Source organism: Ranitomeya variabilis, chromosome 7, assembly GCF_051348905.1.
Source record: "Ranitomeya variabilis isolate aRanVar5 chromosome 7, aRanVar5.hap1, whole genome shotgun sequence".
NCBI lineage: Eukaryota > Metazoa > Chordata > Amphibia > Anura > Dendrobatidae > Ranitomeya > Ranitomeya variabilis.
In genome coordinates, this window is record NC_135238.1 from 205,810,146 (window position 1) to 205,824,492 (window position 14,347).

At 41.1% G+C, this 14,347-nt stretch overlaps 1 protein-coding gene across 1 annotated transcript in view; it reads right to left on the minus strand.

Moving 5' to 3' along the window:
• MYO3B (myosin IIIB) overlaps window positions 1-11,067 on the minus strand; it is a 334,653-nt gene extending 323,586 nt beyond the window's left edge. The window contains exon 1 of the mRNA XM_077272741.1: window positions 10,890-11,067. Within this exon, the coding sequence (XP_077128856.1) occupies window positions 10,890-10,924 (35 nt within the window). The 5' untranslated portion in view covers window positions 10,925-11,067. The remainder of the gene's footprint in view (window positions 1-10,889) is intronic.
• Window positions 11,068-14,347: the final 3,280 nt, after the last annotated feature.

Here is a 14,347-nt window from a genome sequence, read left to right on the forward strand (position 1 = left end):
CTCATTCCCCCCCTAACACTTGTCATTTCGACCTCACATCTGTCATTTTCCGATCACTCCACTATTTTCCCTCTCATTTTGCACTCACACATTTTCATTTTCACCTCACACCTCTCATTTTCACCTCACACCTCTCATTTTCCCCTCAGTATATACATGTTTGTCATCTCCCTTATATATAGTATACACCTGTGTGTCATCTCCTGTATATAGTATATACCTGTATGTTATCTCCCCTGTATATAGTATATACCTGTATGTCATCTCCCCTGTATATAGTATATACCTGTATGTCATCTCCCCTGTAAATAGTATATACCTGCTGTATGTCATCTCATCCTGTATATTGTATATACCTATGTGTCATCTCTTCTGTAGATAGTATATACCTGTACGTCATCTCCTCCTATATATAGCATATACCTGTATGTCATCTCCTCCTGTATATAGTATATACCTGTATGTCATCTCTTCTGTATATAGTATATACCTGTATGTCCTCTCCTCCTATATATAGTATATACCTGTATGTCATCTCTTGTATATAGTATATACCTGTATGTCATCTCCCCTGTATATAGTATATATCTGCTGTATGTCATCTCCTCCTCTATATACCTATGTGTCATCTCCTCCTGTATATAGTATATACCTGTATGTCATCTCCTCCTATATATAGTATATACCTGTGTGTCATCTGCTCCTGTATATAGTATATACCTGTGTGTCATCTCCTCCTGTACATAGTATATACCTGTATGTCATCTCCTCCCATATATGTGTCATCTCCTCGTGTATTAGACCGCGTTCACACGTTATTTGCTCAGTATTTTTACCTCAGTATTTGTAAACTAAATTGGCAGCCTGATAAATCCCCAGCCAACAGGAAGCCCTCTGTTATGATCTGGTGGCCTAGGAGCAGCATGGATGAGCTCTGGAGTAGGTGGCCTCTATACTGACCGCAGACCCTGAACTTAACACTGCAACTATAAGTAGCCGTGGGATGTTCCTGTCACTCCCTCGACACCTCGTCACAGCCGGAGGACTAATTACCCCTAAAGAAAGAAACAGGAAAACTATCTTGCCTCAGAGAAAATCCCCAAAGGAAAGACAGCCCCCCACAAATATTGACTGTGAGAGGAGAGGGAAATTACAAACGCAGACTGAAAACAGAATTTAGCAAAGGAGGCCACGCTACCTAGAAAGAAAAGACAGGACAGAGTACTGTGCGGTCAGTATTTAAATACTACAAAAATCCACCACAGAGAATACAAAAATCTCCACACCTAACTAAAGGCATGGAGGGTAACTCTGCGACTCCAGAGCTTCCAACTTGGCTGAATAAATCCTTACACAGACAAAGCTGGACAAGAAAAAACATAGCAATTCACTGAACTATAAAGTCCACCGCATGTGGACTGCAAAAACAAAGCCAGGACTTATCTTTGATGATTTGGACAATCCAGCAGGAGAAACCAAGCAGAGATGTGAAAGCTCCAGAAAAACAATGGACAACTGGCACTCACTAAAGGGTGAAGCCAGACTAAATAGCCCCGTCCAAAGTGGAAGCACCTGATGACTGCTGTGAAGGACAAACAGCAGCACTACCACTTATAACCACCGGAGGGAGCCCAAGAGCAGAACCCACAACAGCCCTCCCCCCTGGCAGTATATATTAGCTCACACATACACATAATAGACAGGTCATGTGATTGACAGCTGCCGTATTTCCTATATGGTACATTTGTTGATCTTGTGGTTTGTCTGCTTATTAATCAGATTTTTATTTTTGAAGGATAATACCAGACTTGTGTGTGTTTTAGGGCGAGTTTCATGTGTCAAGTTGTGTGTGTTGAGTTGCGTGTGGCGACATGCATGTAGCGACTTTTGTGAGATGAGTTTTGTGTGGCGAAATGCGTGTAGCAACATTTTGTGTGTCGAGTTGCATGTGACAGGTTAGTGTAGCAAGTTGTGTGCAGCAAGTTTTGCGCATGGCGAGTTTTATGTGTGGTGCGTTTTGAGTATGTGCAAGTTTTGTGTCAGACAACTTTTGCATGTGTTGCAACTTTTGTGCATGTGGCAATTTTTCCACGTGTGCAAGTTTTGCGTGTGGTGAGTTTTCCATGAGGTGAGTTTTGCATGTGTGGAGAGTTTTGCATGTGGCACGTTTTGCATGTGGCGAGTTTTGCGCGTGGCGAGTTTTGAGTGGTGACGTTTGTGTTTCGACTTTTATGTGGCGAGGTTGGTGTATGTGTGGTGAAATGTGTGCTGAGGGTGGTATATGTGTTCAAGAACGTGGTAGTGTGTGGCGCATTTTGTGTGTGTGTTCATATCCCCGTGGTGGTGAGTATCTTATGTCGGGGCCCCACCTTAGCAACTGTACGGTATATACTCTTTGGCGCCATCGCTCTCATTCTTTAAGTCCCCCTTGTTCACATCTGGCAGCTGTCAATTTGCCTCCAACACTTTTCCTTTCACTTTTTCCCCATTATGTAGATAGGGGCAAAATTGTTTGGTGAATTGGAAAGCGCGGGCTTAAAATTTCACCTCACAACATAGCCTATGACGCTCTCGGGGTCCAGACATATGACTGTGCAAAATTTTGTGGCTGTAGCTGCGACGGTGCAGATGCCAATCCCGGACATACACACACACATACATACACACACACATTCAGCTTTATATATTAGATAGAAACTTTTATACAGTTCTATGGCATATGCTGATACTACATAAGCAATAGGAAATGAATAATACTACTGCGCCACATTTTATGGATTGCGTATTGGATATAGAGGTATATGCACTAATTAAAGTATGTAGATCCAATTGCAGGCTGACTCTGGGATCAGCTTGATCACCAATAATTGTAATTAGTGAATAGATGAAAATCATGTGTAATGGGTGTAAAATTGAGTAGGAAACCCAAAAAAGCAATGCATTTTGAATCCGCAGTGAACTCTGGAAGAAGCTTATTTTATGATTTAGCCTAGATTCTTTTTTTACGTCATATGGCAAATGATATGGTTTAGAAATAGAGATTAAAGGGTACATTGTGTGAGGCTGTCAAGCGTAACTTGTAATTTTCTTGCTGCAATCTCGTAACTGAAAACCATAATGTGACATTAGCATAGTTTTTGTTACAACAATCAATTCTAATATGAAGTCTGTGTTACTATTGATTATATTAATGAGTTGCTCTATTAAAGTCATTTGAAAAAAAAAAAGTTTGGGCAATTCTTAAAGCTGCACTATTATTCAGTAGCCCTTGACTTATATCCTTATTACATTAGTATAAAGCACTGGCTAATGCATTATAGTTATAGTAACGAGGGGTCTCATTCTAGTTTATGCTATAGTGTCCTATAGATTAGGGGTACTACGATAATGGAGCCCTGATACAGATACTAAGGGTACCGTCACACAGTGCCATTTTCATCGCTACGACGGCACGATTCGTGACGTTGCAGCGTCGTAGATTGCGGTCAACGTTGCAATACACGGCGCTGGAGCGATAATTTCATGACGTATTTGCGATGTAGAAGCCGTTGGTTACTGTGCGCACATCGTATACAACCTGTGTCACACGATGCAATCATGCCGCCACAGCGGGACACTAGACGACGAAAGAAAGTTTCAAACGATCTGCTACAACGTACGATTCTCAGCGGGGTTCTGGATCGCAGTAGCGTGACAGACACAACGATATCGTAACGATATCGCTAGAACGTCACAAATCGTGCCGTCGTAGCGATGAAAATGGCACTGTGTGACGGTACCCTTAGTTGTGTAGTATCATGGCTCTCAACCTGAGATAGTGGAGTAACTTAAAGCCAATTGGACACAATGGAAAATTTCCAACATGGCCCCCAATTATGATGAGTTAGTACTGTTCTCTTCATATGAGTCAAAAGGACCCTTTGGCCCCCTCTAGACTCCAGAGGCTGTGTCCGACTGCAAACTTTATACCTAGTACTTGTACGACAAAGGGGGACTGTGACGGGGTTTGCGACAGAGCAGAAAGAGACACCAGGCCGATAAACAATCCAACAAGATTTATTGGAACAGGGGACTGGGACAACACAAATGAAAGTAATTCTGTAGCGTCCGCAATGAGTCCACAATGAGTCCACAATGAATCCACACAAAGGGAGCAGATCCGGGGGCGCCACCTGGCAATCCAACGCCAGGGAAATAGAAATAGTCAGCAGATGAGGGACACAACACAGTCCAATGTGGCAGCTTTTTACCCTCCACACTCTGGCACCAGGATCTCGCCTCAGCATAAGATCCCAGCCCTTCCCAAGTCACCTCACAACTGAATCAGCCAACACATGAGTCTATTGTTCTGTGTCCTGGGATCCACCCTTCCATGGGGGAGGGCTCCCCCCACTGGTTGTTGACTCAAGCCTGATTACATGGGGCCGGGGGAGGGACACGCTGTTACAGGGAAACTCCATGGTGGTGTCCTCATAGGGTGCTTTTAATGGGTCAGTGCTGAGTTGTTATAGAAGGAGAGGTACTTTTACATAGAATATTTTAGCATGGGGTACATGGCTTAGAAACACTGGTCTAGTATACCATTTGATCGATTTTCTAGATTAAGAAGATTAGTGCTGATGAAAGAGGGTAGGGGGTTTACAGCCTAGGATCTCCTTTTTAAAAAAAAAAAAAAGTAAAACCCTCTAGCCCAGTGTTTCTCAACTCCAGTCCTCAAGACCCACCAACAGGTCATGTTTTTAGGATTTCCTTAGTATTGCATAGGTGATGGAATTAATTCTTGAGCAGGTGATGAAATTATCACCTGTGCAATACTAAGGAAATCTTGAAAACTTGACCTGTTGGTGGTTCTTGAGGCCTGGAGTTGAGAAACACTGCTCTAGCCAAATTACATTTGTGTCAAAAATAATTGGACTCATGTTGCTTAAAGAGGATCCTTTACTTTCCTTGCCATGTCAGTAATTTTGTTGCCTAGTGTTATTCTGAGTCTGACGCAGTTTTTCTTTCGTTCCTGCACCTTTGTGTTCCTGATAAATGGCCCTATCTCCATTGTATGTCAAACTAGTCTGTTTAGCCAAGTGGGCCTGGTCCTTCACCATTCTCTAAGGATGTTTTCTTGAGAACCACACCTTCTTGGTTAATAAGACTATATTTTTATAGAGAAAAAAAAGAGGGCTATATCTCAAGAACGGAGAAAAAAAAAAAAATAATAAACAAACAATGCCGGATTCAGGAGAACAGAGGAAAAATATTACATATGAGATGATTTTGGAAATAGTGGAGCCCTCGTGAATAAAGCTGACTATACACATCTCATTAATGTTGCCTGATGTCACCGATTTTCATGGGATACGTCAACCATTAAATGTGCATAGCAGCCTCTCCTCCCTGACAACTGACGTGAGTGAAGGGAAGGATTATTCGGTTGGATCTCAACATGGCCGATCCATCTGTACTCAATGGAATAGCCCCCTACTGTCGCCCCTCCAATGTCCTTTGACACCAAAATGTATTTCCAATATATATGTATCTAATACATTTCATATAACCAACATTACAATCAGAATCACACTAGGCCTCATTTATCAAAACTGTAAAAATAAATACAGACTGTTGCCTATAGCAACCAATCAGAGCTCAGCTTCCATTTCTTAAACAGCTCTGGTAAAATGAAAGCTGCACTGTGATTGGCTGCTATGAGCAACAAGGAAAGTTGTCTTTTTAGAAGGTTTTGATAAATCTGCCCAAATGTCATTGTAATGTGCTGTCCCTGGAACTCTCCGGTAGCAGTTAGAGCTTTGCTTAACCTTTTTCATGCACAATTAACTAACGCACATAATTATATTTTCTTCATGAGTATAACATAATTACTGGATTATAATTGTTGTCACTGGTGCAATTATTTATTTACTGCTTTTTTGCTATTCAGGTTTTAATCTATCATTGTACTGTAGGTTTTAAAGTTACATATAGTAAAAATTACAATGACACAAGTAGAACGAGTAGTCATTTGATAATTATTCTCTTCTTAAAGGGAACCTGTCATGTGAAAAAACTCTATTATGGTGTTAATCTACAGGTTAATAGTGTTTTTTGCTGACTTGGCAACTCCTTTAATAAAAATTCCCCATGTATAAACTACTACCGATGTAACAAACTATACCGGGGGGTGTAAAATAGCATAGGCCAAACTATACCCCTCCAGGCTCCAATATACCCCTCTATTTTATGAGCCCTTTGTAAATTTTAGATGACATTTTTTATAGCATAAAACGGACTTCCCCGTAGTGGGAAGGTAATTATGTTGTTAATCAGATGATGAAGATTGATCTTACAATACAATGTGACTGGTAGCGGACAACAGTCGTTACATCTGAGATTACACTGTTGTCCAGTGACATAAGTGCTTTTATCTTAGAATTTAATTGTAACTGGATCTTATCACTTCACTGGTTTTCTCACCCTGTCTCTGATTGGTTGAAAAGTGTTCAGATCTCTTTCTATCATACTCCGACACACAGCTGCTTTTAATGTGTAACTACTGAGAAGTGCGGTAGATTCTTTACTTCATTATATCTCTGTGAAAGTCTAATATGTTTACTGATTGACGTTTTTGTGCTTGAAGTAATAAAAGTCTATGTGTTTAGGCCTTTAAGATTTAAGTCAGTTATCTTCTCACATAACTTACCTGACAAACCTGATCCCTCAATAAGATGTTGAGAAATTACGTAATTCTTGTGTATATCACTCAACACTGCTGATATCAAAGAGGTATAATCTTGCATGAGGGGGCATGAAATAGTCAAGGCCAATTTATACCCCGGAGAATAAATTGGCATAGGCCACAGTATACCCGGGGTATAACCAAGCCTAGACCACTATAGTCTGGACTTGGGGTATACTATGGCCTGTTACACTGGTACTCTGATCCATCTAGATTCGAAATGCTAAGCTCATCAAGGATGGAGCGTATAGAACAAAATGGTCACAGATCTTTAAAACTCAATCGAAAAGATATGAGAAGCCAAATGGCACAGTCATTCAAAGAATAAGAAATCATCTTGTCTTATAGAACCATTTATTGTTAAACTTTCCAATAAAACTACTTGTTTTGGGGAATGAGGTACCCGAAAACAAGTTAACAGAGAGAGATTTCTCTTAACTTGATAAAGGGGACTTAGGCCCTATTCTTCATCAAGACTGGAGAATATTTTCACCAGTCTTGATGAGGAGATGTCTTGGAGTCAGACGCTCCTGATTCATAAAGGACTCACTCCTCTTTAATGAATCAGGTGCATCTGACAAGTGGTATGTGCCTCGCCACTAATCAGGGACTGGAGTAAGATGTCCGGAGTAAGGAACGCCACAGTTTGTTATAAATTAGATGAGCTGTGGTGTCACATCCCTGCTTGCGCCCCTGTCCAAACCCAGTTATGCCCATTTTGGCGGAGCTTGGAGAAACTGGATTGAAAACGCTAAAAATCCCAAAATTTTTTGCACAACTCTGCATTGCGGAAATATGTTGCTACGTTTCATCGTGATTTACACCCGAATTCTGGGGTAATCGTTTGATGATTCTGGGCCTAAGTTCACAGAAACATGTAAGTTTATGTCACGGTTTCATCATGCACTGTGGTGTAGGAACACTGTAAATGGCAGGTCAGCCACCCTATGGGACCTGGAGCGTGCTGGGTTGTCAGTATTTTGATTGACAGCCCTGCTGCACAATCTGGCCTAGCCTGCGGGTGTTCCTCGAGGTTCCTCTCATACCTAATTATTTGTTAGCTATTTAGCTGGCTACCTATGAGCAGACCATTGGCAGCTGTAGCATTGCTTTGTTTGGTGTGTGCTTTGCTCTGTGTGTGATTCCCTGATCTTGTTGCCGGGACTAATTGTATGTGTTATCCCTTTTGTTCTTGACGCTCTCTGACCTCAGGTACTTGACCCCTGACTTGACCTCTGACTATCCGTTTGTCTTATCCCGTTATCTTGACATACCTTCCTGGCATTTGACCCCAGACTGTTACTTGACCACACCATTGTCTTTGCCCCTCTCTACTACAAGGCCTCCTGGTATCTGACCTCAGACCTCCTGATTACCCTATCTCACTGTTTGTCCGTGAGAACTGAGTCAGCGTCACAGGTTAATTGGAAAGTTTATCAATAAATGGTTCTATAAGACAGGAGGATTTCTTCTTTGGCTGAACCTGGTTTTGCGTTCTTCGCTATTTGGTTTCCAAGATCGATGACCATCTTCTTATATATGGAAAAAAGAAGTGACGTGTGGAATCAGCTGCAAAACACCATGTGTGAAAAGGGCTTCAAAAACATCTTCAAAATCACTTCAGATAAGCAAAAATAGCTCAAATTTTTCTGCTTCTAAAAAACTGCGTGAACCTAGCCTTACATATCCAGTAAACAGTCCAAAAAGTGTATGTAGTGAGAACCAAATTAGCCCTTTGCCATTTCCTATTTGGCATCCATTGCTCCTGAAATAGTAGTGTAACAAGGTGGCACTGGGTGGTAGTCGTGGGCGAGTTTACGAAGTCAGTCAGTGAACACCCAGGCACCTTGCACATGAAAAAGCAGGTGGCATCCCAGTCCTGCGGTACAGTCAGTTACCTTCAGCACATGTTCACTTCTGGTCCAGGGGACAAGATCTCAGAACACACCACAAGCCAAAGTTCTATTCCAATGGCAAAAGTTTACTGAACACGGAGCAAACAAGACATTTCCTGCTCTGTTCCTGCGACTTGAGAAGGCTGCACAACACCAGCTCCCGTCCTGGTCCTGAACCCCGTATTTCTCCCGGGGTCGATCCTGTGAAGCCAGTGTCTGTCCACGCTGCCCGTCAAGCTAGGGCAGCTTCTTTCCCCCTGACCGGGGAATCCTCTATCCTTGCTATGGTGCATGTCCTGCCATGGGCAACCTGCCTGTGCTCTGCTCTAAGAGCAGGAAGTCCCTTCCCTAAGTTCAGAGGCTTTGCACCAACCCTCTTTTAACTCCTCCCAACAGTTTTACTCATTTTGTCCCTAAACCAAATATATACAAGTACATGCACATTTAGGATACAACATATGACAATGACATTACTAAATGACATAACCATATAAAACATTAGTGAACCATCAGGGTGCCGCATGTGACTCATGTGCTCGGTGTAAAGGTGAGAGGAGCCACGTGAGGGTCCCCGCCACCTCCTTACAGTAGCAAAGTGTGTTAAAGAAAAAACAAAGTTAAAAATTCTGAGACGTGCCTACATTTTTTATCCTAAAAGATTATCATAAATGTTGCAGTGATAACATAGAAATTAAATCATCCAAGGATTTCCTACACGGGATAATGCAAGCGTTGAGTTGGAACATCTAAATATCAGGAAACTATGAACGTATTTGAAAAAAAAAATCTATATCCATATGTCAACATTTTTGTGTTCTATCCACCACTGGGGCACGTAGGAGTGTGATGAATGCTGGTAAGCAGCGGTCCATGGCAGGTACCCCATCAACCATTTGCTATTACTAGGATTAAATCCTTTATTTTTCACAAGAAGCGACCCACCAGATTACAAATTCCCCCACAGTCGCTACAATGTAGCTCCAAATAAATTACTGCAGATGATTTTCTATCTAAGAAAGGCCAATTATCATTGTAAATGCTCCAAAGCTTTGTACCCATCAATACGCAACCATTTAAAAGGCAGATCATAAAGAAGTCCCACAATTATGTATTTATTCATATCTCCTAATCTTCCTATTAATCTTTTTATTCCCCATTGCTGCGATCGCTGTCTCTGAACACCTTCATCCATTCATCTGATAGAACATATGGGTTTTAGCTTTGATATTTGGACCCTCCCCGCGCTACAGTAATTGCTGTGACCTGTTCTTCGTTCAACCAAAGGCAACAAGATACGCCGCTGCTTGTGTCTGATTCATTATTCCATGCTGGCAAGTTATTGAAGCCCGGGCTGGGTAAAAGTAGATAACATTATGACGCACAAGCTCATCTGCATATAAATTGAGCTAATCAGAAATGCAAATTGCAATCATGGAAAGATGTGAAAGGCGACCATAATTGTATGAATGTGACAAGAGCTCAGTTCAAATATTGTCATTGTTCTTCTTTACGGCAACTAAAATTATTCGCGTCACTGATTTAGATAAGAAAAAAATACAGATTTATTTTTTTTTATTTAAAGTAGACTTCATTTGTAACCATTATCCGAAAACTTTTGCATTGATTTTCTTTTTTTAAGAAATTAATAATACTATTTTTTAAGCAATTCATTACCTAAAGATGTCTTCTTGCTTTAGAAATCTCTGTTTAGACTGGGGGTTTCCAAAGTAAATGCTGATTGCAAATAGGACCCTACTGCAGAGAGAGCTCCTGCAATCAGGCGGTACTGTTGTATAAGGGTCCATTTTCACCGCAGGAGCCCCCATTGAAGTCTGTAGGAGTGCATTGATTTCAATGGAAGATATCCAAAGCTAAAAGTCGCCATTTACAAAGCTAATGACTAATTCGCTAGGGAGGGTATTTGTAAGCCACATATGACCCCAAAAGAGTATATGAAAAATCATGGTGTATTAAAAGCAACCCCTTATAATGGGATTTAAAAATGAACAATTCTTTTTCACTGTGAAATTGTAAAGACCAAAAAAGAGATATAATACGCTCGGATGCTCCACGCCATTGTCAGGCATAGATAAACTGCAGCAGAGGCTTATGGGTAATGGCATACAAATGCGCACAACCAACATGTCAATTTATTACTCCCTATCTGTTTTGTTTTGGTATCTTTTTTTTTTCTAGTGCATAAATTTGTTTTTTTTTCTCTGAATGTTACTAAACATCCAGTGAATCAAGACAGCCATCTAGTGTCCTACCTCGGGATCTTGAAAAGAGCTTTCACTGGATGCATAGACGACAAAGGCGGATCTCCGTCTGCCAGCTCGATGGCTGTAATCCCAAGAGACCAAACATCACAGCGGACATCATAGGAGTAATCATACTGCTGCTCACAAGCTATGACCTATCGATAAAAATCAATGGATGCGGTTAACGTTAAATAACATAAGATCCTAGGAAACAATGTTGCCCCCTAATAGATCATAAACTGATCACATATTTTCATTCCCAAATTTTTTTTTTACCAAAACGAATATTTTTTCTGCATATGTGACGGCTGTGAATATATCGATTTATTTTCCATTTTTACTAGTTTCTGTTTAAATAAGTTTTATTGAGGGCAGATTTGACATAAATGGGGGAATAAAGGGGGATAAATAAGACATATTTGCATTATAGAAAATACAAGTATATAACTGTGTACATAATATAGTATTATATATTCACAATAAACAACAGAACAAAGAATATGTATTTTATCTTACAAGGACTGCAGACATTGGTTATTGAAGGTGCAGCGGTTGTAATTGCTTCCAGCCGTAGATTGTACGAGATCTGCCAAATTCTGGTTGGGATTCGTAGCTCGGAAACAGTGGATGTCCCTCCAAACAACAACATGAAATACCATGGCCCTCAGATAGGCGGTTAAGATTTATGTTTTATTGATAAGTTAGAATGTGGAAATAGAGAAGACGGCCACATTTCTATTTCAGCATGATGACGTATCAGAGAGCGGATATCTAAGTGAGTGCGGTGGTATTTCGTACTGCTGGCTCCTAAGATGACCCAAAGGCCTTTCTGCAAAATGAAGAATCACCAGTATTATATATGAAACAAAGCCTTGTACAGTGCACAGGGCGGTAGTCACGGGTGAGGGGATGTTGTTCTCCCACACCCTGGCGCCCCACACATTTACGGTGTCCCAGTTCCCATGTGCTGTAAGTACAGTGCAGTTCCCTCACATTTCGGCCACTGGCCTCCTCTGTCACCATGAACCCGGATCCAGGTACAGCCAATAGTGGACACACAGTTTGTTTTAACAAGTTCCGTCTTAACAGAACAGTTCAAGTACCACCATCTTTATTACGCAGTATCGGGCACAGCACTTTCCGTCACTTGCTTCCTCCACACATAACATTTCACCCCTCCCGAATTACCACTACACTTGATCCTCCTGTCAGCTCCAAAGTTTCCCAATCCGTTTCCCTCAGATGGTTTCACACCCATCTTCCACTGTACGGAAGGGTAGGGTTGTAGGTGCTCTCAATAACCCCCGACTCGAGCCTTAGGCTCCGGACGTTACAGGAATGTGCTTAGGGAGTTTTGTGCGACCTCATACTACCGGAACCTTTTGTTCACCCTGTGCTTCAGCCCACTGCACCTTGAACTCACCCTTGCCACTGTCACCAATGAACTCCTTCACTAAGTTACTAAACCAGGAAGTCATTGCCTTTTACTGGCCCAAACCCTTCCCACTTTAGGCTGGACCATTCACCAACTCTCTCCTTTCTCTGTCTGCCCCAGCAGCCTGTTGCTGGGCAAACGTCACTTTTCACATATTTAAAGGGGTAATCCTATCTGCATGATCCTATCCCAATATGTAGTAGGTGTAATAGTATTATTAGAAAATACTTCCAATTAGAAATGTTTATAGTTTTTCTGATTCACTATGTCTCTTTCCTCATGTGCAGGCATTGCAGGACCTTAGGTACAGTATCCATGGTTATGACCACTGATATAGTCACAGGTAAGTTGCTAGTGGTTGTAACCATTGATACCTAAGGTCCTGCAAGGCCTTCACATGAGGAAAGAGACATAGAGAATCAGAAGAACCATATTACATTTATAATTGGAGGTATATGCTAATATTATTACTATTACACCTACTATATATTGGGATAGGGTCTTGGAGATGGGAATACCCATTCAACTTCAGTTACTACCTTCTAACACTATGCACTTAACTTCCTATATCTAATGTGCCCCCAACTAAATCCCTAAGTCCTATGCTATGTTTTATATACTCTAAACTTAACCTTAGACTTTCCCTATACATGGATAACATTCATTGATCACAATAGATTATATTAGTACCTATGCTAATACTTCTTGGATATTAGTACCTATGAAACTCTATGCAGATCCACATATTAATACAGTCACAAAAATACAATAAAACTATACACTTGGTACAAACACTGCTTAGAAAGGGAGCAGTATATGACAGCCCCAGTCACCCCCTTACAGTATAATATATTTGGCTATAATAAAGGGTCTCCTGCTCAATATCGCTCCTTATTAGATAGTGCCAGTGAAAGACTCTTCTGGCAGTGGCTTATGTTTCTGTGTGTTGGCATTGTATGTAAGTATTATTTGGAATTGTATGGTAGTATTCTGTTACTTATATTGGTTACAAAGTATATATACAGTAGAATATATATGCTTGTGTATATACATTGAGCAGGAGTGGACACAGACAGAAGAGGTCCCCTATACAAGGGCAGTATATGGGCCCTTTATGGTCCAATAATGTGTCGGTGACAGAAGCTGCTTGCTGCTATGGAGGTGGTAGTGCCCCCCTTACCTCTTTGGGCCCCTGTGCGGTTGCACTGGTTGTTCCAGTAGCCCCTGATACTAGTTCCTAGTTCCTCTTGCTTACAATATATCACATATCAATTTGCTTTCTAAGTAGTCAGAATTCATGTCAGCGGCTGGTGCCACAGCTATTTTATTCCCTCTTTATTTGATACATTAAAAAAGCTGTGATTAAATTCAAGTCAGATGAAAACTGGAGGGACGTAGAGGACATTCCTAAGGGTAGAGTCAAATTCCTTGGTATTTTGAAGCCTCTGTTCATGGGTGCAATGACAAGGAAACACAAGTGTAATAATTTCTTTTGCATAGACATTGTTATGGGTGACACACATCCGATTTACATTTTAATGATCTCCGTGATGGAATGAATATTTGAAAAACTATAGAAACGATAAGACACCGCCACCGGAGAGGACGGTATGTGTGCAGTACACCAATGAGAAGGAGATTAAAACTGTAACTAGCGCACAGAACGAGGTCTTTCTACATCACACTAATAGCTTTTGATGATAGGGATAAAGTTTTGTGCAAGGCTGTATGCAAACATTATCTGCGCCCAGAGCAAAATGCACAATGGACCCATTTCCTAATGTCCTTCATCCTGATTAAAGTTAAAGAGAACTTGACATTAGATCCATGTTGCCCGAGCCACGGACTGTATGAATCAGAGCTTGGCTGCACAGTTTGTGGTCATGTCTGTATGTTTTTCACTGCAGAACTTCAGACAAAACATAGTTAGAACAAAAACGCTTTGGACTGTAAGCAGAAACCGGACTTGTCCGATGACATCCCCTGCCAAATTCTCACCATCCTGCTGCAATTGATTGACAGGACTCTCCCT